At 33.6% G+C, this 27,980-nt stretch overlaps 3 protein-coding genes across 5 annotated transcripts in view; all 3 read right to left on the bottom strand.

Moving 5' to 3' along the window:
• LOC127706347 (uncharacterized) overlaps positions 1-27,980 on the bottom strand; it is a 349,955-nt gene that overhangs the window by 26,209 nt on the left and 295,766 nt on the right. The gene's annotated exons all lie outside the window — the stretch shown is intronic.
• Positions 8,688-10,964, bottom strand: LOC127706354 (uncharacterized). Its single transcript, XM_052210924.1, has one exon. It carries the CDS (start codon positions 10,824-10,826, stop codon positions 9,363-9,365), a length of 1,464 nt encoding a protein of 487 aa, XP_052066884.1. The 5' UTR covers positions 10,827-10,964; the 3' UTR covers positions 8,688-9,362.
• Positions 26,487-27,980, bottom strand: part of LOC127706349 (four-jointed box protein 1-like) — a 34,692-nt gene continuing 33,198 nt past the window's right edge. For all 3 annotated transcript variants that reach the window (XM_052210915.1, XM_052210914.1, XM_052210916.1), the window contains one exon: positions 26,487-27,641. In XM_052210915.1, coding sequence (XP_052066875.1) covers positions 27,224-27,641 — 418 coding nt within the window. In that variant the 3' untranslated portion in view covers positions 26,487-27,223. The remainder of the gene's footprint in view (positions 27,642-27,980) is intronic.

Consider the following 27,980-nt stretch of genomic DNA (forward strand, 5'->3'; position numbering starts at 1 on the left):
TTTCAATTTAGACTTGTTTATATTTTTTCGTTTGGGCTTGTATTATATTTGCCTTCGGGTTTATATGATCCGTTCATCCTATTTCGACTCTTCAAAATTCAAGAGTCTATCCTAAATTGAGGTAAATTATATGGCCTCCCAAATACCGTTTCGATTCCTAACATTTCTGAAGAGACATAAATTGTCGAAATCCGGATATGGTGTACTACTTTTTGCACCTTTTGTTTGCGGTAGACTATCTTTTCCGCAAGTTTATTGTTTTCTGTTTGGTATTAAATTATTTATTAAGATCCATTTCGTTACATCTGGTGATCCGTTTATTTGGCAATCGCCAATGGCAGTCTGCAGGGTTTTGGACATCTGTTGTTCGACCTGCTAGTCAAATGGGTTTTGTTGAAATATACTTTTTCACTTTTTTGTCTTTATATATAATATATATATACAAACATGTACATGTAGATGCTAGGCAAAACATGATCAGATACAATAGTCTGATTATTGCCTTAGAGCCCAATGCTACTGCGTGAAGGATTTACATACGGGTTTACAATCTTTTGTAAGCAGTGAGAAACATTTGATAAGGACACATTATTTATAGAGACTAAACTTGTTTTATTTTCTTGCCTGCAGAATGGTAGACATAAAGATCCTTATCCGACATTGATAACATAATTCATATTTAATATACAGATGCCTTCTTGTCTGAAGTTCCGTCTGGTATATGTCAAATATTCTCACTGAATATTCTATACCTCATTTCCATGAACTTGACTTGAAATCGCGGGGCGAGATATAGCGATCATAGAATCCATCGTCGTCTTGAGTATTAAGGTTCAGTATGCGATTAAGAATTTTTAGACATCAATATCCTTCTCAAATATTCATTGATTGTTATGCTGTTTTAAAAGAATAATATTCTCATTTGAGGCCTACAAACTAAATATTTCGCGTTTTGAAATATCATGTTACAAATAAGTAATCAGAATAAGTCTTGACGTCTTAAAAGTCATAACTAGACACTTATAATTTTTCCGTTGACATAAAATTTATTTCATAAAAGCAAAGATGAATATCAATGCTTGCTCTACTTTAAATTGTGTTCTCTAGTATACTCGGCAATAATGTTCGGTTTCTTCGATGGTAGCAAATTGATCATTTTTACTTCCATTGCACAGAGATAAGAAAGTATTTTTCATTTTTTTTATAATTGGCTTAAAAAGAATCCAAGTATTCAGATTTGCATTTTTTTTTTATTGTAAGCTATCCATTTATAACTACCCTTGTTAATTATTGCATTAATCTCGATACAGTAGGAAACCAGAAAATGATGACCCGTCATCAACTTAAGAACCTGTTTGTTGATAAACTTCTTCAGTTTCTACCCAAACAGAGTCTCCTTGATTAAGATGAATAACTGCCATATTACTATCAGCACGATGGTGACGACTCACATTTGGTGAGAATTCATATGTCACGACTAACGCTGTACCGTCCTTTACGAGTGCTGCATATAACTGTGCGCTTTGCATTCCCCGTAAATCAAAGAAAAACATATAAACACCAGACACGACTGTTGTAAAAATTCCGCTGTTTGGATGATACTGATTGCCTATGTTTGTCACAACATGATCAAATACAATAGGTTGGTGATTTCCAAAGTGTCTTATGTTATTACTGTTCGTAGCTGTAAATAAAATTTTTCCGTCCTCTGTAAAAAAAAATAGTAAGCTATACAACAACGAGTTGTTACAATCTTTCACTTTACGATTATATACAAATGTAAGTATTTACTAATATAAAAATAAGGAGATGTGGTATACTTACCAATGAGACAACTATCCATCAAAGTTCAAATAAAGTGGATGTAAGCAATTATAGGCAACCGTACGGCCTTCAACAATGAGAAAATCCCATACCGTATGGTCGGCTATAAAAGGTCCTTACATGAAAAATATGAAACAATTCAATTGAGAAAACTAACGGCCTCATTTATAACAAAACAATTTACGAAAAACAAATATGACAGACATGAACCAATGACAACCACTGAACTACAGGCTTCTGACTTGGGGACAGGCACATTAAGAATGTGGCGGGGTTAAATAAAGGCAACAGTAGTATACCGCTATTCGAAATTCATATATCGATTGAGAAAAAAACAAATCCGGGTTACAAACTAAAACTGAGGGAACACACATCAAATATAAGAGGAGAACAACGACACAACAGAAACTCAACACTAAAATGCAACACACACAGAAACGAACTATAATATAACAATGGCCATTTTCCTGATTTGGTACAGGACATTTTAAGAAAAATGGTGAGTTGAACCTGGTTTTGAGGCTAGCCAAACCTCTCACTTTTATGGCAATGGTAAACATGTTTGTGAGCGCTCAACCCTCCCCTAACCTCAGACAGTGGTGTAACAGTAAAACATAAGAACAAACTATAAAAATCAGTTGAAAAAGGTTTACAACATGGATCTTGTCTATATACCAGCTTTGATTATTTGGAATTACTACAAATTTTCACTTCTTCGTACTATGAACATCAAAATTATTTCATTTCTCCTTAAATAATGTTCTTGCACCTGTACAGGAAGTTTTATCTAGCACTAATTGTATAGTTTTATTATTGATATTCACCCCATATGTACCAAGTGTTAGATTAGTTTTATTGATATGAAAGAAATTTCTTGGTATTCCTAAACAGAAGATTTTATACACACAGAAGAAGAAGATTACTTAACAACAAAATTATTTTCATTTACCTGTGTATAATATGACGCAGGTTTTTCAAAAGTGATAATTTTCTAAATATTGTTTAACATTTCACAGTGGTATTATACTTTAACATTGTTTCAACCTGTTATATACTTTTGACCTTAGTTATTTATCCCTTATAATTTTTATAAACTATGTATTTGCATTCAGGTATCACAGATCAAAGTTATTCGTTCATTGAGTGTTAATTTACGTTTTTTGATTAAGTTAAGCCTTCCAATTGATATTTTATAGTGTGTCTTTCTATGTTGTGATGTTATACTATTGTTTCAGAAAAAGGGAGAAGGTTTGGTACCATTAAAACGTTTAATCCCGCTGCAAATGTTTGCACCTGTCCTAAGTCAGGAATCTGATGTACAGTAGTTGTCGTCTGTTTATGTAGTTCATACGTGTTTCTCGTTTCTCATTTTTATATAGATTAGACCGTTGGTTTTCCCGTTTGAATGGTTTTACACTAGTAATTTTTGGGGCCCTTTCTAGCTTGCTGTTCGGTGTGAGCCAATGCTCCGTGTTGAAGGCCGTACCTTGACCTATAATGGTTTACTTTTATAAATTGTTACTTGGATGGAGAGTTGTCTCATTGGCACTCATACCACATCTTCCTATATCTATTAACTCATCAGATGAATACAAATAGAAATACATCTAACAAAAACACAGAGTGAACGGGTACTTATACATCTAAAAAACCAAAACACTAAATATGGAATACTTTTAATTAAAAAAGAACATCGTACATTAGACCGTTTTGTTTTATAACCTACTATGATGACATTCAAAGTAGGAAGTTTATTATAATAAAAATATATCGCGTATTCTCTGCAAATATTTACACCATTGCTCTTTGCTTGAGTAAATGAAAATGTATTGTTGCATACATTAGCAAGATTCAAACTACACTCTGTACTTAAATCTTAATTTAATTACATATTACACCTTACTGCACATAATAGTATGTTTCTTTAAGACTTGAATATTCATTTTAATTTTAAATATGCAGGAAGATTATAATCTTTTTATACCATTATTATTGCAAATCATTAAAAAAAAATAGCATTGAGGTAGTTTTGGTGAACCAAAACATGTGTCACTCGCAGAAATGTTGTTATAGTTAAGTAATGAAATATATATTTGCATCACATGGGCTGAAAAAATGAATGTAAATTCAAGGCTAGTGTAATACATTAGTAAGTAGTTGCATACACAGGTTGTTGATTTCCTTCAAATATGGGACAAATCAGAAGTCACAATTTGGGTCTCCTCTCTTGATTTTATCTAATCAAAGTGGGGGAAAAACTCAGTTTTATGTAAACAAAAAAATCTTGAGATTTTAACGGAAGGGATATGTTCGGACAAGGCTCTAATTCATTTATCTCTTGAAAGTGCCTACAATTCCTGCCTGACTTTAGCAGGATTCTGCAGGTGAGGATTAGATTCTGTATCAGAGTATTACATTTTTTGCCTTATTTTCAATGCATTTATAAATTTTAAAGTCTCCATGCTAGACAGACACCAAAATTACAGGTTTTCTATATACTCACAAAAGCACGTAACTATCTTAGTTACCCGAAACCATAAATTTTATATGCACATAATGAATGATTTTTCAGGAAATTTAAATCAGAAATCAATGAAATTCCACCGATTTATTGTAAAATAACTGGTTTCTGCCACTTTAGACATTAGTAAACGACAGGGAAACTGGACAAGATTGAAGCAATCTGAATTGGACATATTAAGTTGTGATTAAAGAGAATAAGATATTTTGTTTTATTTCCTTTTAGCAATCCCAAAAGCGTTAAAAAACAAATCGCTTAATAATTTTGATTTTTATGGTCAATTTCCTTGCAGCTTACCGTTCACTGCTATATTGCAATTGTACATGTAAGCTACAAGCAAAACTGCAAATACACTCAACAGTTTCGCGATGACTGCAAATGACTCACATGCATAGCATCCACATCCTGAATTTTAATCCATTATGCAAACATCATTGTATGACCAATCTTGAGTTGTTTTTATGAACGAGTTACAACGGTTGACCCGAGGTCAATCGGCCTAAACATGTAACGTCATCGAACAAGGCGTCCATTATTGATAGGACAATAACCGTATTATGTCATGAAGATTAAACTGTTTGCTGAGTGCAACACTGTATTTTAGGACCTGATTATTTCCTAGTCATAGTTCCTTGCTTACTTATTATACAGAATACTATTTACAAAACTAAATACTCAGAAATACTCAAAGTAATTGAATGTTGTTGATTTTTATAAGCTTTTTTATAAAAAAAAAAATAGATGATAAATGTATATTATACCTAATGCTTTGGAAACAATTCTGCTTTCTCGTCTTTTCGCCAATTTCCTATATCTTACGTTGTGACTAGGTATTTGTTTGAAATCTTGCAAATTAAATATAGAATATATACTACTTACAAATCAAATGTACAAAACATACTATGGAATCAAATATACATAGGCCAATGGTACTAAAAGGTAAATATATTAAATCCAATCTATCAAAACAAATCAGTTTTAAATGAATAAACAAAACCTATGATTCTTTTCAGAAAATAAAGAAATTTCAATATGGGCTTGTAAGCTCGGATTCAAATCATCAATTTTGGTGTTCTAGATATTTTCCCCAGTCGCAGGATTGTTAAATTCAGCACTTGACCATCCCAAATCTTTTTAAATCATTAGTAGTGATACTTATGATGTACAACTAAATACTGATTCAACATGTTACCAAATTCTACAAAAAAATAGAGAAAAACTGGCTGCAATCGATTTACATGTACTGATTTTTTTCTTTTGCATTCTGTGGGGTGTGCTTTATAGTTAGTTTCTTTTTGTCTGTATCGCTGTTTTGTGTAAAAGACACAAAAACAGGCCGCACTTTGACCTATAATTGTTTACTTTTTACACATTGTGACTTGGTTGGGGAGTTGTCTCATCGGCACTCATACCACATCTTCTTATTTCTATTAAACATGACTGCTACTAAAAATATAAAAAATAATTGTTGCTTTAAACAGTTTGTCTAAAAGTAAAAGGAGCCATAATGAAAGCCCAAATTAAACAACAAATAAGCTACACATATGATAAAAAAGAAAGAATTGAAACACTACGATCTTTAATCACCAAACGCATATTAGGTGTAAAATTCTCAGCCGAAATATATGATTCTTCAAACATCAGATCAATAATTTCTTCAAGATTGATTATGGTAGCGATTAGAAATGGTGCATAATCCATTGTACTAACCTTTGATCTGTAGTTTGTAAAAAGCTGAATAGGGCCTTAGGCTTTATATATTCATTCTCACATGTCATTTTTTCTGCAAGGCGAGCGTTCTCATTTTCTAAATCGGCTACCTTGTTTTCAAGAAAATGTTTTTGTTCCAACATTTTTATACCTCGGAATCGATATTAATGTCCTGACATACGACCAAGATAAACTTATGTAAGGCATACCGATAAGCCTTCTAGTAGGTTATTAATTATAATGTGTGTCAATGTCAATAAAACACAATAAGTAAAACAAAAGTAGTTACTAGTATCTAAAGATCATATTAATCTGATATTTAAAGACAGAAGATCAACAATCAACAACAGTTTCCAATCTTGACAAATATATAAATATTCAAGAAAAAAATATAATAACTCCTATGATGATCCTATGGAGCAGGATCTGCTTACCTTTCCGGAGCACTTGAGATCATCCCCAGTTTTTGGTGGGGTTCGTATTGTTCAGTCTTTAGTTTTCTATGTTGTGTTTTGTGTACTGTTGTTTGTCTGTTGGTCTTTTTCTTCTTTTTTTAGCCATGACGTTGTCAGTTTATTTTCGACTTATGAGTTTGAATGTCCCATTGGTATCTTTCGTCTCTCGTTTAATGTTTGATTATCTATCCAGTAGAGCCCAGATTATCAATGTTTGCTTGCTTAACGTCCAGTGGCATTATTAAACAAAATAGCTTAGCATACATATACAGCTTGGGTTCTTACATTAAGTAAAAGAGTTTGTGACTTTTGATATTGTTTTAGCTGATTTGTGCGTAGTTACGATCCTACGAGTCAAGCCCTTTCAATTGAATTTGATAATGTGTTCTAATTTTGAATTGATGCACTATAATCCCATGCAAACGGGTGGTTGATTTCTCAAAGACATGATAAAATCTGTAACATTCTTTATGAAGTTGTCCTAAGCAATGAGTCTGTATTTCAGTGGTTGTCGTTGGTTGTCGTCTTCCATTATTATTTTTTTACTGGTACCTTAATTCCTATGTAACCGTAGTAACTGATGTTCAAATCTCTTAAATCCATCAAGAAGATACAAATCCAGGTAAAACACAAACACTCAGGGAATCGCATGAATTTCAAAATGAGGGACTTTGGATGCGTTGAAAGGGTATGCAATTATCCCCCGCCATTCGAATCCACACTCAGTAAAAAAAGTTATATAGTTTAACCGTCTGAAGGTATATAGTGTAAAAATGGGGTGTTCAGATAGATATGTGGCGTCAACAATCAAATCTTTAGTGACAACCATAAAGAAACGAGCATGCCTTCTCTCGACCTATGACGTAAATCAATCTGTAAGTAATCGCGTCATTTTCGTCACATAGGAAACCAGATGATTTAGGTATCTAATTTAACCTGAGTATAAATCGATATATGTAATGATGTTAACAGAAAATATTTTCGCTTATTCAAAGGTTGAGCAGAAGAGAAGAAAACGGAAAGGCACAGACTGATATTTTTTTTTTGCCAAAATATATCCTTTCATATGATCTAGTCAGATCTTTCCAACCCGATTTATACCTGACCAAACTACTTATCCGAGTAAAGGAAAGTTATAGCACTTTATAAATTTGTTGCGTCGGAAGCGCTTTACTGGATCTACATTTATTAGAAATATATTACATCCTGGTGAATGAAGCAGCAGTTCTTATAAGCTGTAAGAATAAACTTGTGATGCCTTCATTATGGTTGAGACGTTACCTTACGTTTCAACAACTATCCTTGAAGTTTGATGTGCATCAAGCTATCCATACAATTTGGCTAATTTTTCATCGGGTTTTAAATCGATTAGTTTATGGCCCTGTGTCCCAGTGCTGAAGAATACTGAAATATAAAAGAATATTTGAAGGAATGTGAAGAAACAGTTATGTCTACTGATTGCCCCTTCAAACGAAAAATCCAGAATACCAAGCTTTATTTTATACTGGACACCATCACACATACGTTACATTCATACCCAGGTTATGATAGATACCTAAATATAAAATAAGATATCTGAAATATGGCTTCCTAAGTCACAACAATGGCGCGATGACTTACACAGATTGATGAAGGCCATATGTCCAGAGGAGACATTATCATTTCCTCGTGATTGTCATTTGCTTGTTGACACCATATATTTATCTGAACATCCCATATACTTCAAGAAGGTTACGCTTGCATGATGCGATAATCACAATCAATGTAAACTTGTCAACGAAAAGACTTCAAAAAGAAAAGTTAATGTAGGAATCTCATTAGACGATTTATAAAATCATAAGTGATGTTGCAGGAATTGTATAACTATGTGCTGCACTGTTTCTTCGATGAAATATTTTTTATGATTAATGTGCATCACGAAGAAGAATATACCGACATGTTATATTGCATATTACTTCATTACTGTATTCAGTAAAAGTTGAAATAACAATTTTCACTATTTAAATAGATGCATGTGAATTGATGTTAACATTTACAACTCACTCAACTATCCTTTGTTTCGATCTCGGTCTCGGTTTCGATTTCGGTTTCGAATTATGGTGAAGGGGTTTACTTAGCTTTGTAAAACGTTCAATTTCATTTTAACTGGAATATTTCAGAAAGAAGACACTTGTAGCTTTTTAAATTTTAAGATCTGATAGAAATATGTTAGCAAAACCTATTTCTAAAAAACATGAAATAAGTTTTTACATTCATATATTTGTAAAAGTTCCTGCTGCTTTTGTGACACCCATTGTGAAGCTCATTTCAATCAAACATCCAGTTACTAGTAGCACGAATCTGCCCTAGTGGTCAACAATGTTTATGATTGAGTAATTAGATCCATAAAATTGACAAGAACGTAATATGATTTATTTCGTGTAATAGAAACTGCCACTATTACATCTTATCATTAAGAATCGATCTATAAGCTCAGAAAATGATAAAAAAATGTATGACTTTTAGATCTTGTCTAAAGTTGCAGTAAAAAACTCATCAAAAATACCAGGCTTATAATTTTGTACGCTAGGTGCGCGTTTCGTCTACAAAAGATTCATCAGTGACGCTCGATTAGTATTAGTGGGTGGATGTAAAAGTAGTAATAATTGCAAGGGTAGTAAAAGCAACAGTAGTAGTAATAGTGGTGAGTAGTAGTAGAGAAGGTAGTAGTAGAGTATTAGTAGTAGTAGTAGTAGTAGTAGTAGTAGTAATAGCAGTAATAGCGGTAATGTATAGTAGTAGCGGAGGTGATAATATAATGAAATTGTCACCTTCCAGGTACATTTTATGAACCAATTTAAAGGGAAGCAACCTCAAGGGGGTACTTGGGAATTTTCTAGATTTAAAAAGGGACACAATTGCTTAATTCTATCGTACAAAAGTTGGTCAATATCTGCATTTGTGCCTATCAAGTCAACTTCTCTGAGGTCTGGACACAGTTCAAATAATGTCAAAATAGTCACATTCGATAAAAGTCTGCATGCTTTCAGGCTTAAATATTTAAGATGTGAATGAACAATAGACCTGTCATCTTGGTCATGGTAATGATGCCTAATAAAAACACGTTCTGTCTGTGGATCAGTGTATGGTATTGCTACATCATCTTGAACACAACCATCCGCACGATTATAAAACTCTTCAGGCTTATCTTGATTACTTTTGGTCTCATCAGTTGTTTCTCTAGGTTCATTTGATTTTCTTGTATTTGTTGTAACAGTTGAGTAATCGTCGTCCATAATACCTTCACAAAAAGAGCAATCGAGTTTCTCAAGCCATATACAAGACGAAATAAAAGATTTTACTCCTTTAAATGTTATGCCGTAACAACCAGAAAAACTTACTTCGCGTAGAAAAAGGCAGTAAGTAGCAATGCTTGATAGTGACAAATCGCCAATATCTACATTATTGTCAAAAGAAATCTTCACAAGAAATCTACAGGAATTAGCAATTGCGATTACACCGCTGTCCATTGTATTGCGATTTTTCGATCGAAAACGCCAATATAATCTTTTTAAGTTTCTACATGCATTAGCAATAGCCAGCAAGCTTTCGTTTGTAATCTGGACTCCTACGTGTGGATGATAAATTGAAAGACACTGAAGACGTGGACAGTTCTCAGCAATAGATGCAATGCTTTTGTCTGTAATTTTGTTGCATTCTAGTATTTCTAGAACTAAGAGATTTTTCGCATTTTTTGTTACACATTCTATTCCGTTGTCATCGAACAAATAAGAGTTGGAAATAGTTAATTCTGTTAATCCAAGGTTAATACCACATGACGTGAACCCTTTACTTGACACAGAGCAGTTTCGAAGGGCCAGAGTTTTCAAGTTTCTAGATTGATTTAGAATTTGTCTTATTGTATGATCCTCCAATTGAAGATGCACACCACAATGTAATACGTTACCGTATTTTACTTTTACATTCAAATCTAACTTCTCAAGATTTGGATTGGCTTCAGTTAAGAATATTAGATCATTATTTATTGTTTCTGACGTTGGAAGTAGAAAAGAAATTTTTATTTCTTTCAAATTAAGCCCGCAAAATAAATCAAAAGAACAGATCATTGGATTATACATATGTATATCTATAGCTTGTAACTTTGGACATCTTTTAAGGACGTCCTTAAACGATAGACCATATATTTCTTCTAGAATATGTAAATGCTTTAAGTCAGGAAACACAATTGTTTGGATATCGCTTATTCCCATTCTAGTAATACTTAATTCCTGTACATATGTTTGTATATTTCTGATATGTGCCACACGATTTTCCATTGTAGAATATCGCTGAACCAACGACTGAGGAAGTTGACATAAATCATCATAGCTAAATGTCCTCCAGAAATCTGGTAAAATGGACAATTTCTCCCAGTGTCGACAAACCTGACTTATTGTATGGTACAGTTCATTCTGTGGGATAAAATTGAGAATGGAAATGGGGAATGTGTCAAAGAGACAACAACCCGACCACAGAACAGACAACAGCAGAAGGCCACCAACAGGTCTTCAATGCAGCGAGAAATTCCCGCACCCGGAGGCGTCCTTCAGCTGGCCCCTAAACAAATATATATACTAGTTCAGTGATAATGAACGCCATACTAAACTCCAAATTGTACACAAGAAACTAAAATTAAAAATAATACAAGACTAACAAAGGCTAGAGGCTCCTGACTTGGGACAGGCGCAAAAATGCGGCGGGGTTAAACATGTTTATGAGATCTCAACCCTCCCCCTATACCTCTAGCCAATGTAGAAAAGTAAACGCATAACAATACGCACATTAAAATTCAGTTCAAGAGAAGTCCGAGTCCGATGTCAGAAGATGTAACCAAAGAAAATAAACAAAATGACAATAATACATAAATAACAACAGACTACTAGCAGTTAACTGACATGCCAGCTCCAGACTTCAATTAAACTGATTGAAAGATTATGTCTTCATCATATGAATATCAGGCACAATCCTTCCCGTTAGGGGTTTAGTATCATACCATCATAACATATATGAGAAGAACATAACCCGTGTCATGCCAACAACTGGTTTTTAAATAAATGTGTTTAGTGCAGATGCAAAGACCCTATAAGTGAATCAATATCAACGCCAAAATATGCAATCTTTAATGACCTGACAACAGTATCGTAACTATATCCCTTCTTAATAAGTCTATTTAAAGGTTTTGTTAGTTTCAGAGGTGAATACTGACATTTTTGTGCTTTATAAAGAATATTTCCATAAAAAATTGGATGTGAAATACCTGAACGTATAAGAAGTCTGCATGTTGAGCTATATTTACGAATGATGTCCTTATACCGATGATAAAATTTAGTAAATGTTTTGACTAGTTTGTGATATCGAAAACCCTGGTGTAATAATTTTTCAGTAATACATACATTTCTCTCGTTAAAATCTAAAACATTGTTACATACACGAGCGAATCGTACAAGTTGAGATATATAAACACCGTAAGATGGTGACAAGGGAACGTCACCATCTAAAAATGGATAATTAACGATAGGAAATGAAAAATCATCTCTTTTATCATATATTTTAGTATTAAGCTTTCCGTTAATGATATAGATATCAAGATCGAGGAAAGGGCAGTGGTCATTGTTAGTATTAGCTTTATTTAAAGTAAGTTCAACAGGATAAATTTCTTTAGTATACATACTGAAGTCGTCATTATTGAGAGCCAAAATATCATCCAAATATCTAAAAGTATTATTAAATTTGTGTATCAGATGTTGTTTCGATGGGTCTTTACTGATTTTTGTCATAAATTGTAACTCATAGCAATACAAAAAAAGGTCCGCAATAAGTGGTGCACAGTTAGTCCCCATTGGAATTCCGATAACCTGACGATATACGGAATCTCCAAAGCGAACAAAAATGTTATCTAGTAAAAATTCAAGGGCATATATAGTATCAAAGCATGTCCAATTGACATAGTTTTTTTGTTTATTGCTACTAAAAAATGACCTAAAAGAGTTTGAACATATATATTCACATTCTGACTTTTTAAATGCCCATTTAATTAGGTGTGTGAATTTTTTCTTAATGAGAATGTGAGGCAATGTGGTATATAGGGTAGAAAAATCAAAACTTTGAACAGATTCAAAATCACCAATATATGCATGCAATTTATCAAGTACTTCCAACGAGTTCTTGACACTCCAAAAGTAATTAATTCCACTATTTTCGAAGGCCTTATTTGAACAATTTATTATCAGGTTTTTGATTGTACCAAGTGTACTGGTAAGAAGAATAGACAATTTAGTAGTGGAACAATGGCTTGAAGACGAAATGAATCTATATTTGTAAGGTGTTTTGTGTAGCTTCGGAAGCCAATACATAGTTGGGACTTTCATTGTATTTGGTTCTGCTTGTAAAGCGGTAGCTAAAAGTTTATGTTTGTTACAGATGTCGTTTTCTGAAAATGGAGTCAGTTGGAATGTTGGTGAATTGGTGATTTCTTTTTTCAGAACCTCAATGTAAAATTTACGTCAAACAATAATAATATTATTAGCAGCTTTATCGGCCGGGACAAAAACAAATTCCTTGGCTAGTTCTTTTAGTTTATGTTTGATACGAGAAATAGGTTTATTGTGGTTATTGTTAAGAGTAAAATGTTCTTTAAAATGTTGAATACGTATATCAACTATGTTCATTACTGATTTAAAAAAAGAGTCCAAAGATTTTTTGTCAGCTTTTTCCCGTTTTATCCATTTCAAACAGTAAGTATGGAGTGATGTATGACAAAATCTTTAGGAGCAGCTCCAGTGGGATATTGTTGATATCCATCTTTGAATAGATCGCCTGTAAGACAAATAATCAGAACTCTTGTCAGTGGTGTTATATGTGTCTATAATCCGGAACAAATATCCCAAACTCAAATTAATTCAAATTTGATATGTTTACTAACAAATGCACATTATAACCCCCAGGATCTCAGTGGCCTATCGCAAACAAAAAAACACAAATACACATCATCATTTAATAAGCATAGTCAAACAATCAGAATTATTCAATACCATAAATGTTTATACTAATCTGGCTACTTAATGTAGAAAACGTTGATATAGTAATATCTGCTTGTGATTTGATTGATGAAGGCAAAATATAGATCTAGCTTATCTGCATCAGGCACGAGGATGGCATGGTGGTTACCTAGACTCACCTTTAATAATAATAATGTACCTTATTTATTTTATCATTGACAATCAGAATTATTCATATATACATTATATATAAGTATTTTTCTATTTCGTACTAGGAAAACTTGGGCATGTCATTTAGCATCGTCCCTTGGTGCCTCTTGCAGTCGGGTCATCTTACAATATGTATCAACCCCTTCTGCATCAGGCACGAGGATGACATACCAGGTTTGTGCATCTGCTCATAATATCATAACCAAATTATCTATTTTACATTCATTTATACCATGTGAGTCTATCTCTCACCTTGCTATGCAGCACCGTCCCTTAGTGGCTTTTGCAGTTAAGTTAAATATCCAATACATTTATTATTATTTTAGGAACTTTTTCATATTGGGGTGTACCTGAGAAGGAGGGAAACACTGTTGAACGTATATTTATATATGTGTGTAGTTCATGATGTTCAAACTGCCTTTTCTTTTCTTTGTATGTATACTAGACTATTGTTGTTTCATTTTGTTATTGTCTTATTAATGTCTTATATTGTACTATGCTCCCTGTGAGCCCATTTAATTGAAATAAAACATCTTCTTCTATACATCGTTCTAAAGCAGGTATGAAGTCCACCCTATCAGTGCTCAAAGGATTTTTACTTAATGGGACAGCAAGCTGTATAATTTGTGCAGTAAAATTTTATTCATATGACAAAATTAACTGCTATTTTAAGATGATTCTGTGATTGATAGGCGATTGTTACTGGCCAGCATCTAGAGTATTTATATCTTTTTTCAAACTGGTAAATTTTAAACTTACACATGTTTAGAAAGTATGTAGTTTTTAAAGCAGTCGCTGAACCATGAAAATGAGGTCAAGGACAATGGCCATATGACAGACGGAAAGTTCGTAACATAAGGCATCAGTATTCAATAAACTCATCGTAGAAACCAGGATAAGATTTTGTACGTCAGACGCGCGTTTTGTCTACTAAAGATTCATCAGTGACGCTCGAATAGTTATAAAGGCAAAATAAAGTACAAGTTGAAGAGCATTGATGACCCAAAATTCCGAAAGGTTTTGTCAAATACAGCTTAGTTATTTATTTCTGGGGTAGAAAATCCTTAGAATTTCGAAAAATTGAAAGTTTGGTAAACAGTTAATCTATAATTAGGACGTAGTGGCATCGACCCAGTGGTTGTAAATAAACTCATCATATATATCAGGATAAAATTTTGTACGCCAGACGCGCAAGGTATAAAGCAGCCAGGGCTCTCTACTTTCTGGAATATGTTTCTGTTTAATGTATTCACAATATTTAGAGAATTGGTGAGATATATAGAGCTTGGCATTTTGTATAGACCCTATCTATTATGAGTTGACTCTCTATATGATTTTAATTAGTGTCTTTGTTGGGTAGCTGTCTCATTTGTGTATACCGAAATGAAGAAAGTACGCTTAAAATTGTATACAAGGAAGTTCAATACAGAACTGTCATATAATGACTATGCTATAATTCATATTTTTCACTAATGCCAATATAATACAGCAAGTGGTATTAACGTTCTTAAGATTGGTAAAAAATAGTAAAACTGCTTTACAACATATAATTCAGATATCAAGGTTTACTTACTCGAAAAAGTTAAAAATGCCTTTAAAAACAGGTAACTGTAAACATCGCCATTTTTAACCTAATAATAAGTATGACGGTTGATCAATTATTGGTTAAAAAAAACCAAGTATATGATTTTCTAAAAAGCATGTCTGACCTAAGCAAACAAGCAAAAAAAATAAGTATGTCTTTTGTGTAAATTCTTTATATATATTGTTAATATGTATTTATTTGAATGCATGCATTGTTAAAAATAATTACATTAGCTTGAAAGTGGTTTTCAAATACAGGAAGAAAGTATAGTTGTTACCTTCGCCATTTTGTCTCTGGTGGAGAGTTGTCTCATTGTCAATCATACCACATCTTATTATTTTTATAATAATGCCTCCTTTTTGGCCCCTTGAATTCGAAAAATATCCTCAATCTAATTAAGGAATGACTGTAATATTTTTTCTGTCTATGAAGCAAAAACATAAAAAATGTGGTGCACACTGAATAACCTGCGTAGCGGGTTATTTTAAAGTGTGCACCACATTTTTTATGTTATTTCGAATAGACAGAAAAAATATTACAGTCATTTCTTATAATTTAATTCTAAATTTATTTTAAACCGGAGTAAACCATGAAACAACGTTGATGACGTCATGGTCACATGACAAAATTATGTCTATGAGCTGATAAACAAAACAACGTCAGCCAATCAGAAGACGCGTTACATCCAAAATTAAATTATTACATAATATCCTTCATATGTTAAAAAGAAACAAGTCTGTCATTCTGTATTTTTTAGGGTGGTGGAATAATATATCAACAGACAATCGGTATTCCAATTGCTACTAATTATGCACCCCTGCTGGTCGAATTGATTTTGAACGCATAGGAAGCAGAATTCGCACAGAACCTTGGGCTTCTTAAAGACAAAAAGAAAAAAGCATTTTGGAAAGTTTTTTGTTCCACTTTCAAATATATATTGAGGGTGTCCGGTCAGTCGATAACCCACATTTAAAAAAAAATGCTTGCGTCTCATATATCCCAGTAACCATGAGATTAAGGATACTATCGAAATTATAAGGTCTGCTTTATATCTTGATATTTTCCTTGATATTCACAAAGACGGGATTGATTTATTAATTGATTGTTGTTAATGTGAAGTGACAATTATTTCAGGCATGTTCGTAACGAGATACTTTTAACAATAAATACAACAGATAGGTTCTGAAAGGTGAATCAAGAGGGATCTAGGGCAGGAATTGGGGTTGAAACTGGAAAACATTCATTTGGTATGTTGGATATGGACAGAATGTGTTCCTTGCAACAGGCCACCTACGGACCCTTACAGAGTTGTTGCAAGGATTATTTAACATGCAAAGACCTCGGCACTCTCTACACGGTTCATCGAATTCAACGTCACCATTATGCCTTGTCTGAGAATTTATACATCCATAACAGCAAAACGGACGCCCCAGTTTGGCAAGGGCTGTACTGCCGGTCGTAAGAAGACCATATTTCTACACCCTAGCCACCCTTGGGTCACAATTTTTTTTTTAGACTTTTGAATTAATGACAGACGTGATGATTTCAAATTGGCATCTTCCCATTTCTCACCAATAACATAGCCTCTTCCTCACCTTTGACGTTCATATGATCTCAATTAATACTTTACGCTCGTGCCTTTTCACACTATACGAACGCCATTGACGCGAATGTGCTCCTGATACAAAACCTGTACCAAGAGAGTTATGAGAAAGAACAGATGAAATCCACACTAGTAACATTTTACGCTTATCGCCACGAATTGTCTTAACGATACGATGTTGCTGTTTCTCAACTCACTAGATACATGTTTTCACGGTCTATATCTAATTAAGATACCATAATAGTCGTCTGACCCGTAAAGTAACAGATTTTGTCCTTGAAACTTCATAGAATGGTTGTTCATATATTGCAGCTGTGCATCAGTTATTGTGAATTTTCCCCAATTTTTTTTAAGGCTAGGGAACTTAGTAAATTTTCAAATACCTTGTATAGTAACAGTTTGTAATTTTCATCCAGATCTTTGGAATTGTCGCTTCTATTATGGACTTGTTTATAATTTGTCCACATTTTTACTTTTTATATTTCTCTGTATTTAAGTGTATTGTTTAAGAAATAGTCTGCACATCCCGGCCATTTGAGTCTTTGGTCCATTTTTTAAAAAGTTTTATTTTATAGGGCGATTATAGTCATTACTATAACTGAACATTTTCATTTATCTTGTTTCTTTTTATGAATAAAACTATTAATTGACTTATCGATGAATCAGAATCAGAATTATCAGATGATTCAGAAACTACTCGTGTGTCATGTTTTATCTCTAGAGCTACCAGTTTTGTTTGTTTTGTTTTTTTTTTACTTTAAGTCTTTGCCGATTTAACTTTTGGAACATGTAAACCTTCATCCGAGTTCGACTGAAAACAAGCTGAAGAAAAATCAGAATAATATCAGAACTATCTTGCAAACTTTCACTTACTTCAACTACATTGAATAACATAACTTTTTTTGTCAATCTATCAAATTACTCTTTTTTTCAATCTATCAAATTACTCTTTTTGTCAATCTATCAAATTACTCTTTTTGTCAATCTATCAAATTACTCTTTTTGCGGAAGATACCAAAGGGGAAATCAAACTTCACAAGTCGAAGACAAAACCATAGCCATAAAGGTCGAAAGGGCAAACAACAGTCTACAAAACACTTTATATAAAACTAACGACTAAGCAATACGAACACCACCAAAAACCGGGGACGATATCATATGCTTCGGAAGGGTAAATGTAAGACAATTGTTTTCGTCTAGTTCGGACAAAACTTTCTTTTTTTCTTAATTTTTCTAAATCAATTTCAGCCTTTTTTTTTAACATTTCTGTGTCCCAGTGCCCCCTTTTTTGTCTTCAGGCAGGCAATTTCAATGAACTTAACAGGCGTGCTTGATCTCATGGATCCAATCTATTTTTGCCTGAGCGGCAACTAAAGTCGTCCAGTTTTCTCGGCTTATCGGGTTTACTCGAGTGATGCAAGTCATTTGTTTCAGCCCTTTTTTTGTTGACAACATATTTGTTTCGTTTGTACGACGTGTTCTGCAACAGATAATCGGTATTCCTACTGGAGCCAACCCTGCCCCTCGGCTTGTTCCTGTATTTTTATGCGGCAGACTTAAATAAGACGCTCCTCAAGAAAATTAAAGAGAGTCAAAAGATACCAAAGGAACATTCGAACTATTAAGTCTAAAATAAACTGACAACGCCATGGCTAGAAAAGAAAAAAGACAAACAGACAAACAAGAGTACACAAAACACAACATAGAAAACTAAACACTGAAAAGAAGTTGAATTATCCTTTCTAACTTCCCTTTCCGTAACATATAAGATATCTATTCACTGATTAATACAAAGTTCGACGGTGACTGTGACGTATGTTGACTGATACTGATGGACTTGACATAAAGAATACCACAAATACAGTTACGTTTGTCTCATATTTTGACTTGCATTTGTGCATTGGCAATGAGGGTCGGTAAAACCAAACTTTACGACAAAAGAAATCATTTCAATGCTCCCATCTAATTGTGAATTTTCCATGTTTGTGTAGCAACATTCCAGCAGCGCTTAAGGGCTTATTTTGAAGTACATCTCCCAGTTTTGATAAGTCAATATTCCAGGTCTTGTGTTTCCTATCATTACTTCCTTGATAGTAAATCCATATATAAAAGGAAGCTATTGCATCAAAGGTTCCAAATGGTAAAGTTAAAGTCATTCCCTCGTAAGTTTTACGGACGCCATCATGATTTGGTTGACTGGTATGGAATATCTGTGTCCAAGATAAGCAAGGGTGTGTTCCGTGTGTCGTAACCAGATTCCCATATGCGTTTGTTCAAATACGGTATTACTGAATAGGACACAGGATTTTTACTTGCATGAGCAACACGACGGATACCACAGGGTGAGCTTAACTATCCGGAGCATCATAGGTCACCCCCTTTTTAGGGTGTACATGTTGCTCAGTCTTTAGTTTTCTGTGCAATGTTTTGTAAGGGAACAACCATTTGATTATCGGACAGTTGACTTAATAAATGATTCAAACTTACATTAAGTAGTAGACATACCAACAAGAAAAGATCGTTTACTCGACCTAATTTTAGCAAGCAACCCTACTTACATTAACAAAATAAGCACTCTTCTCCTGGTATTATTGACCATGATATTGTCTTTGCTGAGGCAGATCTCTGGCTAAACAGGGTAAGAAAAACACCACGTAAAGTTTTGAAATATAACAAGGCAAACTTGAACAACATAAAATCAGAGTTAGATAAAATCCATTCAGACGTAATTAACATCTATAATCAATCAGACGTAAATACTTTATGGGAGCTTTTCAAAACAAGACTTATAAACACAATCCAAGCAAATTTTCCATCAAAAAACGCTAACATACAAGCATAGACTACACTGGATAACTAATTCACTTAGAAAACTCATAAACAAGAAAAACAGACTGCATAAGAAACGCAAAGATAGCAACTTCTCTGACAAATATATAAAACTTAAAAGGAAAGTACAAAAAGAACAAAGAGAAGCCTACTGGAATTACATTGAAACAATAATGTGTTACCTACCTATAAACGAACCAGACCAACCTTCAAACAATCAGGCAAGGCCAAAAAAACTTTTCCAGTATATAAAATCCATAAGAACACACAAATCATGTATCTCGGCTCTAAAAAAAGATGGTAACCTCATAACTGACACCACTGAAAAAGCCAACATCTTGAACGATCAATTTCAGTCGGTTTTCACATCAGAACCCAATGACACCATACCAAATAAAGGACCTAGCGAACATCCAAATATTTCACATCAAACCATATCTACATCTGGTATTACAAAACTCCTAAAGAACATAAACCCTCACAAAGCCACCGGCCCAGACACATTAATGGTCGAGTTCTTAAAGAAATACATGAACAAATAGCACCAATATTACAGCTTATATTCAAATAGTCATTTGACACTGGGCAAACTCCAATAGACTGGAAACATGCTAACGTCGCTCCAGGTTTTAAAAAGGGAGGCAAACATAAAGCAGTAAATAACAGACCTATTTCATTAACTTGCATCTGTTGCAAGTTAATGGAACATTGTATAGTTACAACGCATTTAATGATCCACCTTGAAAATAACAACATCCTCTATGATCTCCAACATGGCTTCCGAAATTCACGCTCGTGTGAAACTCAGCTACTTTCCTTCATACAAGAATTATCAGAAACAGACAATAAAAACATTCAAACAGATTAATTATTATGGATTTTGCTAAGGCATTTGATAAATTTTTGCATCGAAGACTTCTCTATAAATTAAAATATTATGGCATCTCTGGACAAATACTGAACTGGATACAGGCATTTCTTTCGAACCGTACACAAACTGTTGTCATAGATGGAAAGTCATCATCCACTATACCTGTCGCATCTGGTGTCCCTCAAGGTACTGTATTGGGCCCAGTCTTGTTTCTTGTATACATTAATGACCTTCCAGACTACTTGACCCACAGTAAGCTCAGGCTGTTTGCAGATGATAGCATAATATACAGACCGATCAGATCCCAGAGTGACTAATAAACCCCAAGTAGATCTAGATGCGGCAGCTAGTTGGGAGAGGGATTGGCTGATGGCTTTCCATCCAGATAAATGTACTGTGCTATCTGTCACCAAAAAGAAACAACCTATACAGCACAGTTACATTTTAAATGGTCATACACTTGAATCAGTAACATCAGCTAAGTACCTTGGTATCACAATACAGTCAAACCTCAAATGAGACAAACATATAAATGACATTACATCCAAAGGTAACAAATCACTGGATTTTCTAAAACAAAATCTAAAAACAACAAACCCACACATAAAAACCCAGGCATATCAAGCACTCGTCCGACCCAATTTTGAATATTCTTGTTCTGTTTGGGACCCTCACACAACCGAATCGGTATTCAAAAAATTTGAGATGGTCCAACGACGAGCTGCTCGGTATATCTGAGCCTCCTCGTGGAGGTTTTGATTATGTGATTACTTGGCCGTTTTTATAGTGATTATTTGATTACCAGACCAAATATTTCATGATTATTTGATTATTTGATAATCTAGGACTGTATTTTTGATTATTTGATTACCTTGTTTAAAAAAATAATTAATGATTATATGATATTTGCAAAAAAAAAATGTGATTGTGTGTATACTTGGACACCCCCATGAGGGGCCTCATATCTGCAGAAAATACAACAATACGAGCAGTGTTACAAACATGCTTACCACATCAAAATTACCATCACTAGCAGAACGTAGGCTATGCACAAGATTGGTAATGATGTATAAGATATAATACTATCTTGTTGCTATTCCATCTGACATACTCATTAAAGCAGACGCAAGAACTAAGAAAACCCATACACTCACATACAGGCATAAACATACATATAAGGACTCTTGCAGACATTCATACTTTCCTTATACAATACCACAGTGGAATCAGCTCCCTGTGGTACTTGTACAGGCACCATCCATTGATAGCTTCAGGGAACAGCTCACTTCAGCTGTTCTCTTTACTATTATTTAATAGACTGTATACTAGTTTTAATCACAAATTTGTTATTTTCATCGCACTTAATAATTACATTTTGTTTAAATTGGGGTAAAATTTTTTAAATAATCCACGTATGTGGACAATAGTAGTATGGGTTCACAAGGAGCATAATACAATATAAGACATTTTATAAAATAAGACAATAACAAAAAGAAACAACAATAGTCTAGTATACATACAAAAAAAAAGAAAAAGACAATATGTAATCATCGGATGTCGATGGAATATTGTATACCAAAAGAAGAAGAAGTTAACGGAAACTGTTAAGGGTAGGCTTTTTACAATATAATTAAAATATAGAACTCGGATTTCGTTATACTACATACGTTATGTAGTATAACGAAATCCGAGTTCTATATTTTAATTAGATTGGGCTTTTTATTCTCTAATTTTGCATAATCTATAGTTAATGTCATTAAGGTTAATGCATGTGGTTGAGTATTTAAAGTTGAGTGAAATATAAGTAGATTGCTTAAATTGCTCTTTACTTTGGTTTTGGAATAAAGTATAAAGTTGAACTTTCTATATATCTGACCGTAAATATGTTGAAGTATTAGTAACTGTTGTTATAGGCTCTGCATGAAGAATTTTCATATGATTTTTTTTCTTGATTAGATTTATTTTAGTTTTTGTTGAAATAGAGGTCATAAGTAAAGTAATGCAGTGTACGGCGATTTGTGACGAGTGCTAAAATATGCGTGTTAATGGTTTAGAATTAACAGTACTAAGTACAAGATGATGTGTATTTTGTGTAACTGAATTTGACAGTGACTCTTATACGTTAGTGACATGTAAGGTGCTCTTTGATTTTAGTTGGAAATGTAAAGGTGAATGCTTTTAGATATTACTGACATGTAAGCGCTTTAAGATTTAGTGACATATAAAGGCGCATGCATTTAGATTTAGTGACATGTAAGGCGCTTTTAGATCTTAACGAATATCAAAGTGCATAGACTTTAACAGCAATGTCCATAGACTCGTGCTCAGTGGCGGATCCAGAACTTTTTGTAAGGGGGGAGGGGGGCGCCCCAGTCACGCTCCAATGATTCCTTACATAATCAACCAAATTTTTTCCTACGAAAGGTGGGGCCCGCCCCCCCCCCCCCCCCCCCCCCCCCCCCTGGATCCGCCCATGGTGCTTGACTAACGCTATAACGTTTTTCTTTAAATGAACCGTCTCTGTTTATATAACATGGTGATGATGAATATATATAGTTTTAACTGCTTATGCTTCGTGTTGTGAAGTAAGCACTATGCTGAGATAGAATCCTAAGCTTTTACCTTTCAGAATTTTTGTCCTCAATGCTCTTCAACTTCGTACTTGATTTGGCTAGTTATTATTTATTCGATCGTCACTGATGAGTCTTTTGTAGACAAAACGCGCGTCTGGCATACTAAATTATAAGCCTGGTATCTTTGTTAGTTTTTTTTATAACCACTGGGTCGATGCCACTGCTGGTTGGGGTTTCTTCTCCGATAGGGTATCACCAGCCCATTCGTAAACATCTTAGACTGTGTCAGTGACATGACGTATCATTGATATTGTCATATTTATAAATTAATTGTTTACAAAACTTTGAATTTTTCGAAATACTAAGGATTTTCTACCCAAGGAACACATTACCTTAGCTGTATTTGGAAAAAACTTTTGGAATTTTGGGTGCTCAATGCTCTACAACTTCGTACTTGACTTTGGCCTTTTACCTTTTTTGATTCGAACGTCACTGACGAGTCTTTTGTAGACGAAACGCGCGTCTGGCGTACACAATTATAAGCCTGATATCTTTTACAAAAAACTTATCAATTTCAGTGCTATAAGTTTTTTTATAATTGGGTTTGACAATCTCCCATCTCGATATCAGTAATTTGATGGTGGGAACACCAGGCAGTGTTGATATTACACCAGTTTCTGAAACAATTGATTCATAGGCATTATTATAGAGGGTAGTAATGCCCTTTACCGTCAGGCGTCAAACTGTCATTTTCGGCTACCGTTAGCGTCAAATTGGTTAAAATTTTATCGTGATTCGTCAAAATGTCCTTATCGTGATTCGTCAGTGGTCTCAAATAATTATCGTTAACGTTATTTTTGCAAAAAATTTAACGTGATTTGTCAAAACCAGTCGATTTTTTTATCGTCTAAAAGAAAGTGTACATTTTATCGTCATTCACCAACAATTACCGTTAACGTCATTTGGCAAGAATTTTTACCGTTATTCGTCTTGAAGGTACCCCCATTACGACCCTCATTATACTGGTTTTGAGCGACTATATTCTGACTATCATTTCAGCCTGCACATACACTACGAAAGAAGTGGTACTCCAGATAGTGGAGGGAAGAATATAAAGAAGAAGGACAAAGAAGGTTGCATTGGGACCATGGATGTTCTGCTGCTTGAATGATTCATTTTCATCTGTTGCTACGCATGCTTATTTTTTTCTGCGAACACTTTTTTTTTCCACATTTGTACATAATTATATCCTGCATTTTGATTTGCAGATGCCATGGTGTTTTCTTTTTTTTTTATTGGACTTATGGTTTTTCGACTGCTCCCTGGGTGTCTTTTCTCTTTTTTACCCGTCAAGACAAATTGAATGGCTTCTCTTGCGTATCCCTCCCTTTCCTGCATGCTCCCCTGGCACACGTGTTCATAAGGAAAGTATGTATGTCATGTATGCGTTGGAGACTACTTACGGCTTCTTTTAACACATTTCGAGGAACAGCTGAAAAACATATAATCTGGGCAGATTAGGGACGATAACAATTTTAATTCTTAATCATAATGTCATGTCAACAGCCGCATGCATGTACCTGGTTATTCCTTCATTGATCTTCATTTGATAATATTTTATATAATTGTGGAAATGCATGAGTTATCATGTACATACTATAGATCTCAAATAAACGATAAAAGCAAAATATCAGAAGAATTGTTTATATATGACTGGTCAGGAATGCATGGTCTAGAGTATTGACTGTAAGCTGTAAAAAAAAATTAAATTCCGTGCATATGTCAAAATTTGGGGTACTTAGCTAATTTGCATAGAGGCCATAATGCCTTATCATGCAGCCATTGCAATAGGATTATACATGCCCTTTAATGAAAATGCAAATATGCCAATTCCTTGGTTGAATCAACAATTTGTTCGCATATAGGTGATTTATACATGTTTTTTTTACTTCTGTTCATGTTCAAATGAACATTGTCTACTTGGAAAACTTTCGGCCTTTTCAGTTTGAAAATCAGAAGCGTGGCAGTAGCGTAATTTCTATATTAAACAATGAAAAATCGTAAAAAAAGCAAAATTCATCATAGAAATAAAAATACAAGAGGAAGTTGTTCGTGATTTGTTCGCACTAGGGAAACACCTTGCAGTTGGAACTTTCAGGTTAAACATCTTTTATCTTGCCTGCTTTCTTAAGTTTTGGGGTAAATTCTTTTAAAAACATGATGATTTCATCCTGCCCATTTCGTAAATAGTCAAATTTTCAGCATTTTCCATTAAAATTACACAAAATATTTGTAAATAATATCAGTCAAAGGAAGTTTTCAAAGACACGTTAGTTTTAGATTCGAGAGGGGAGAAGACTGGATTATCCGTAAATTTGATAAAATTTATATTTTCAATTTACAACTAAGGGAAGTAATTTAATCAAAAGGGCCCAGGTCACGTGGTGCAAATCATATGCATAAAGTACCTAGGATTTTTGCCATAAGGCGTATCTCTAAGCTGAGACTACGATAACATGTAGTAGTCTCAGCTCTAAGACTTCCAAGTTCCAGCTCAGTTCAGGAGAAGACATTACTAAGTTGTAAAACTTGTGTCTCATCCGTTTGTTTAGTTTCTGAACAATAAAATATGTTTAAACTAACAGTACTGGTAAACTTGAAAAAAATCTGTATTACAGCACAGACAAAACCCAACTTTTAAGTAAAAGAATAGAAGCTTTTAATTTGAAGAAAGGTTTCGATTTATACAATTTGAGCAAGAGTATGAAAGGCTGTTCAAGTCAAAAGCCTGAGAAAGTAATGTGTTAATATTTTTAACGCGTTTTTTGATTATTTAATGTGTTAAGCTCTAGACTACAAGAAATGACTTTAAAACTGTATTTATTGCATTAAATGTGATACTTTATCAGAATTTTGACATAAACAGCCTTTCATACAAGAGTAACTTCCTTTTTGTTAGTGACACTCAAATAAAAAAAAGTTAGAAGGCCAAATCAAGTGCAAAGTTGAAGAGCATTGAGGACCCAAAATTCTGAAAGGTTTTGCCAAATACAGCTAGTAAGGAGAACTATTCCTGGGGTAGAAAATCCTTAGTATTTAGAACAATATAAAGTTTTGTAAACAGTTTTTTGTAAGTATGATACTTCACAAATATTCTGTCAGCTGATATTTACAGGAACAGATTATACAGTTACCAAATATTCTTTCAGTAACTCCAGAACTATATATCGATAGCTATTATATGTATTAGGAATTGAATAAGATTAACTTTTTTATTCATATTTTAATGCTTTAATCAATAAATTGTTTAATTTTTTAAAACAAACAATAGTAACAAAATTCCAACAAATTGATGCTTTCAAACACATTCTGTCTTACTCTTTTTTTCTTCCATGCACAGCTCATGATTTAAAAAAGACTGAATTCTTTGTGTTAATATTTACTGTTTCATTGCATATATTCTATAGTTATGAGGATGTTGATTACAGATGTACACTAAAGTTTTTAGAGTTGTTTCCCTTTCATATTATGCTTTCTGTATGTATGATTTTACTTATTTATTGTTTGAGAAGAAATATGTTGTTAATTCTTTTTGAACGTTATTAAGAAAAATACAAAGTATTATTGGAGGGTCAATATCTGTCCTGATGAAAAAATGATCAACTTTAAATTACTTTTCTTCAACAATGAGAAAAAAAATATTTAGGAGACAGGAAAAGTTTCATTTGGTGTTTTTTTAAGATATTAGTCTTGTTACCCCAGAAAAGTCAACTGCCCCACTTTTAATCTGAAACAGGGCATAATGTGCTTATGAATTGAAAAAGAAAACTAAAAAGTCCCTTTGTAAAATTAAACTTACATGACTATAAATCTCTCACACTATTTGGAATTTATTTTTCTCACTAACATATTTTCAATAACACATATTTCCTTTATACACAGCACACATTCAAATAAACACACATAAATACACACTCATGTAATACACATACAGTTAAGCAAGTGTTACCGGTTCTTTAATTTACAATGCTGAATCCAATTGTACACTTCACTTATACGGTCCTTAAATTTTTCTTTGAATATTAAATAAACATAATCTTTTGAAAAATAATCAAGGAAAGGTTCATGTCGGGCTGCAAAGCCCTCTAACACTAAATGAGGATTTTCAGATAAATGCAGTCGACTTATTGAATCGACCATGGATTTTTCAAAGACACACATTGTTTGTAGCATAAGTTTATGGTATTTTATAAAGCTATTTCCAGCTGTATTATATATTAAATCATATGCATCAAATAGTCCACTCTCGTTATCTATGAACCACAGTTTATTAGTTTTTGTGGATTTCAGTAAATTGCGAACTTTTTCTGAGAGTACACTTTGTCTATGTTCTTGTTCAGCACCATCTTGCATACTTGCAAATCTGTAAAGTAGAAAAAAGATTACTTGTCAAGTTTTAATTATTTCATGAATATCAAAAATGAAATAAAAATTGATTGATTGATGTTTGTTTGCTTAACATCTAGTGACAAACATTTCATGCATATAAAATAGTTGGTGTGCAGTTCTGCCAACTTTTAATAATGCAAATGCGTGAGATTTGGCCAAAATCGTAAAGATCAAAGAGAAAAAGCAATAGATCAAAGGAAAATGCCGCCAAATAAGCATGAAAATGCGTGAGTCTCACGCTAAATGCGTGAGACTTGGCAGCCCTGGGTGTGTACTGTGTTGTATGGTGACATTGTAACTGAGATAGTCCTAC

This window comes from Mytilus californianus, unplaced genomic scaffold (genome assembly GCF_021869535.1).
Source record: "Mytilus californianus isolate M0D057914Y unplaced genomic scaffold, xbMytCali1.0.p SCAF_6, whole genome shotgun sequence".
Classification (NCBI taxonomy): Eukaryota; Metazoa; Mollusca; class Bivalvia; order Mytilida; family Mytilidae; genus Mytilus; species Mytilus californianus.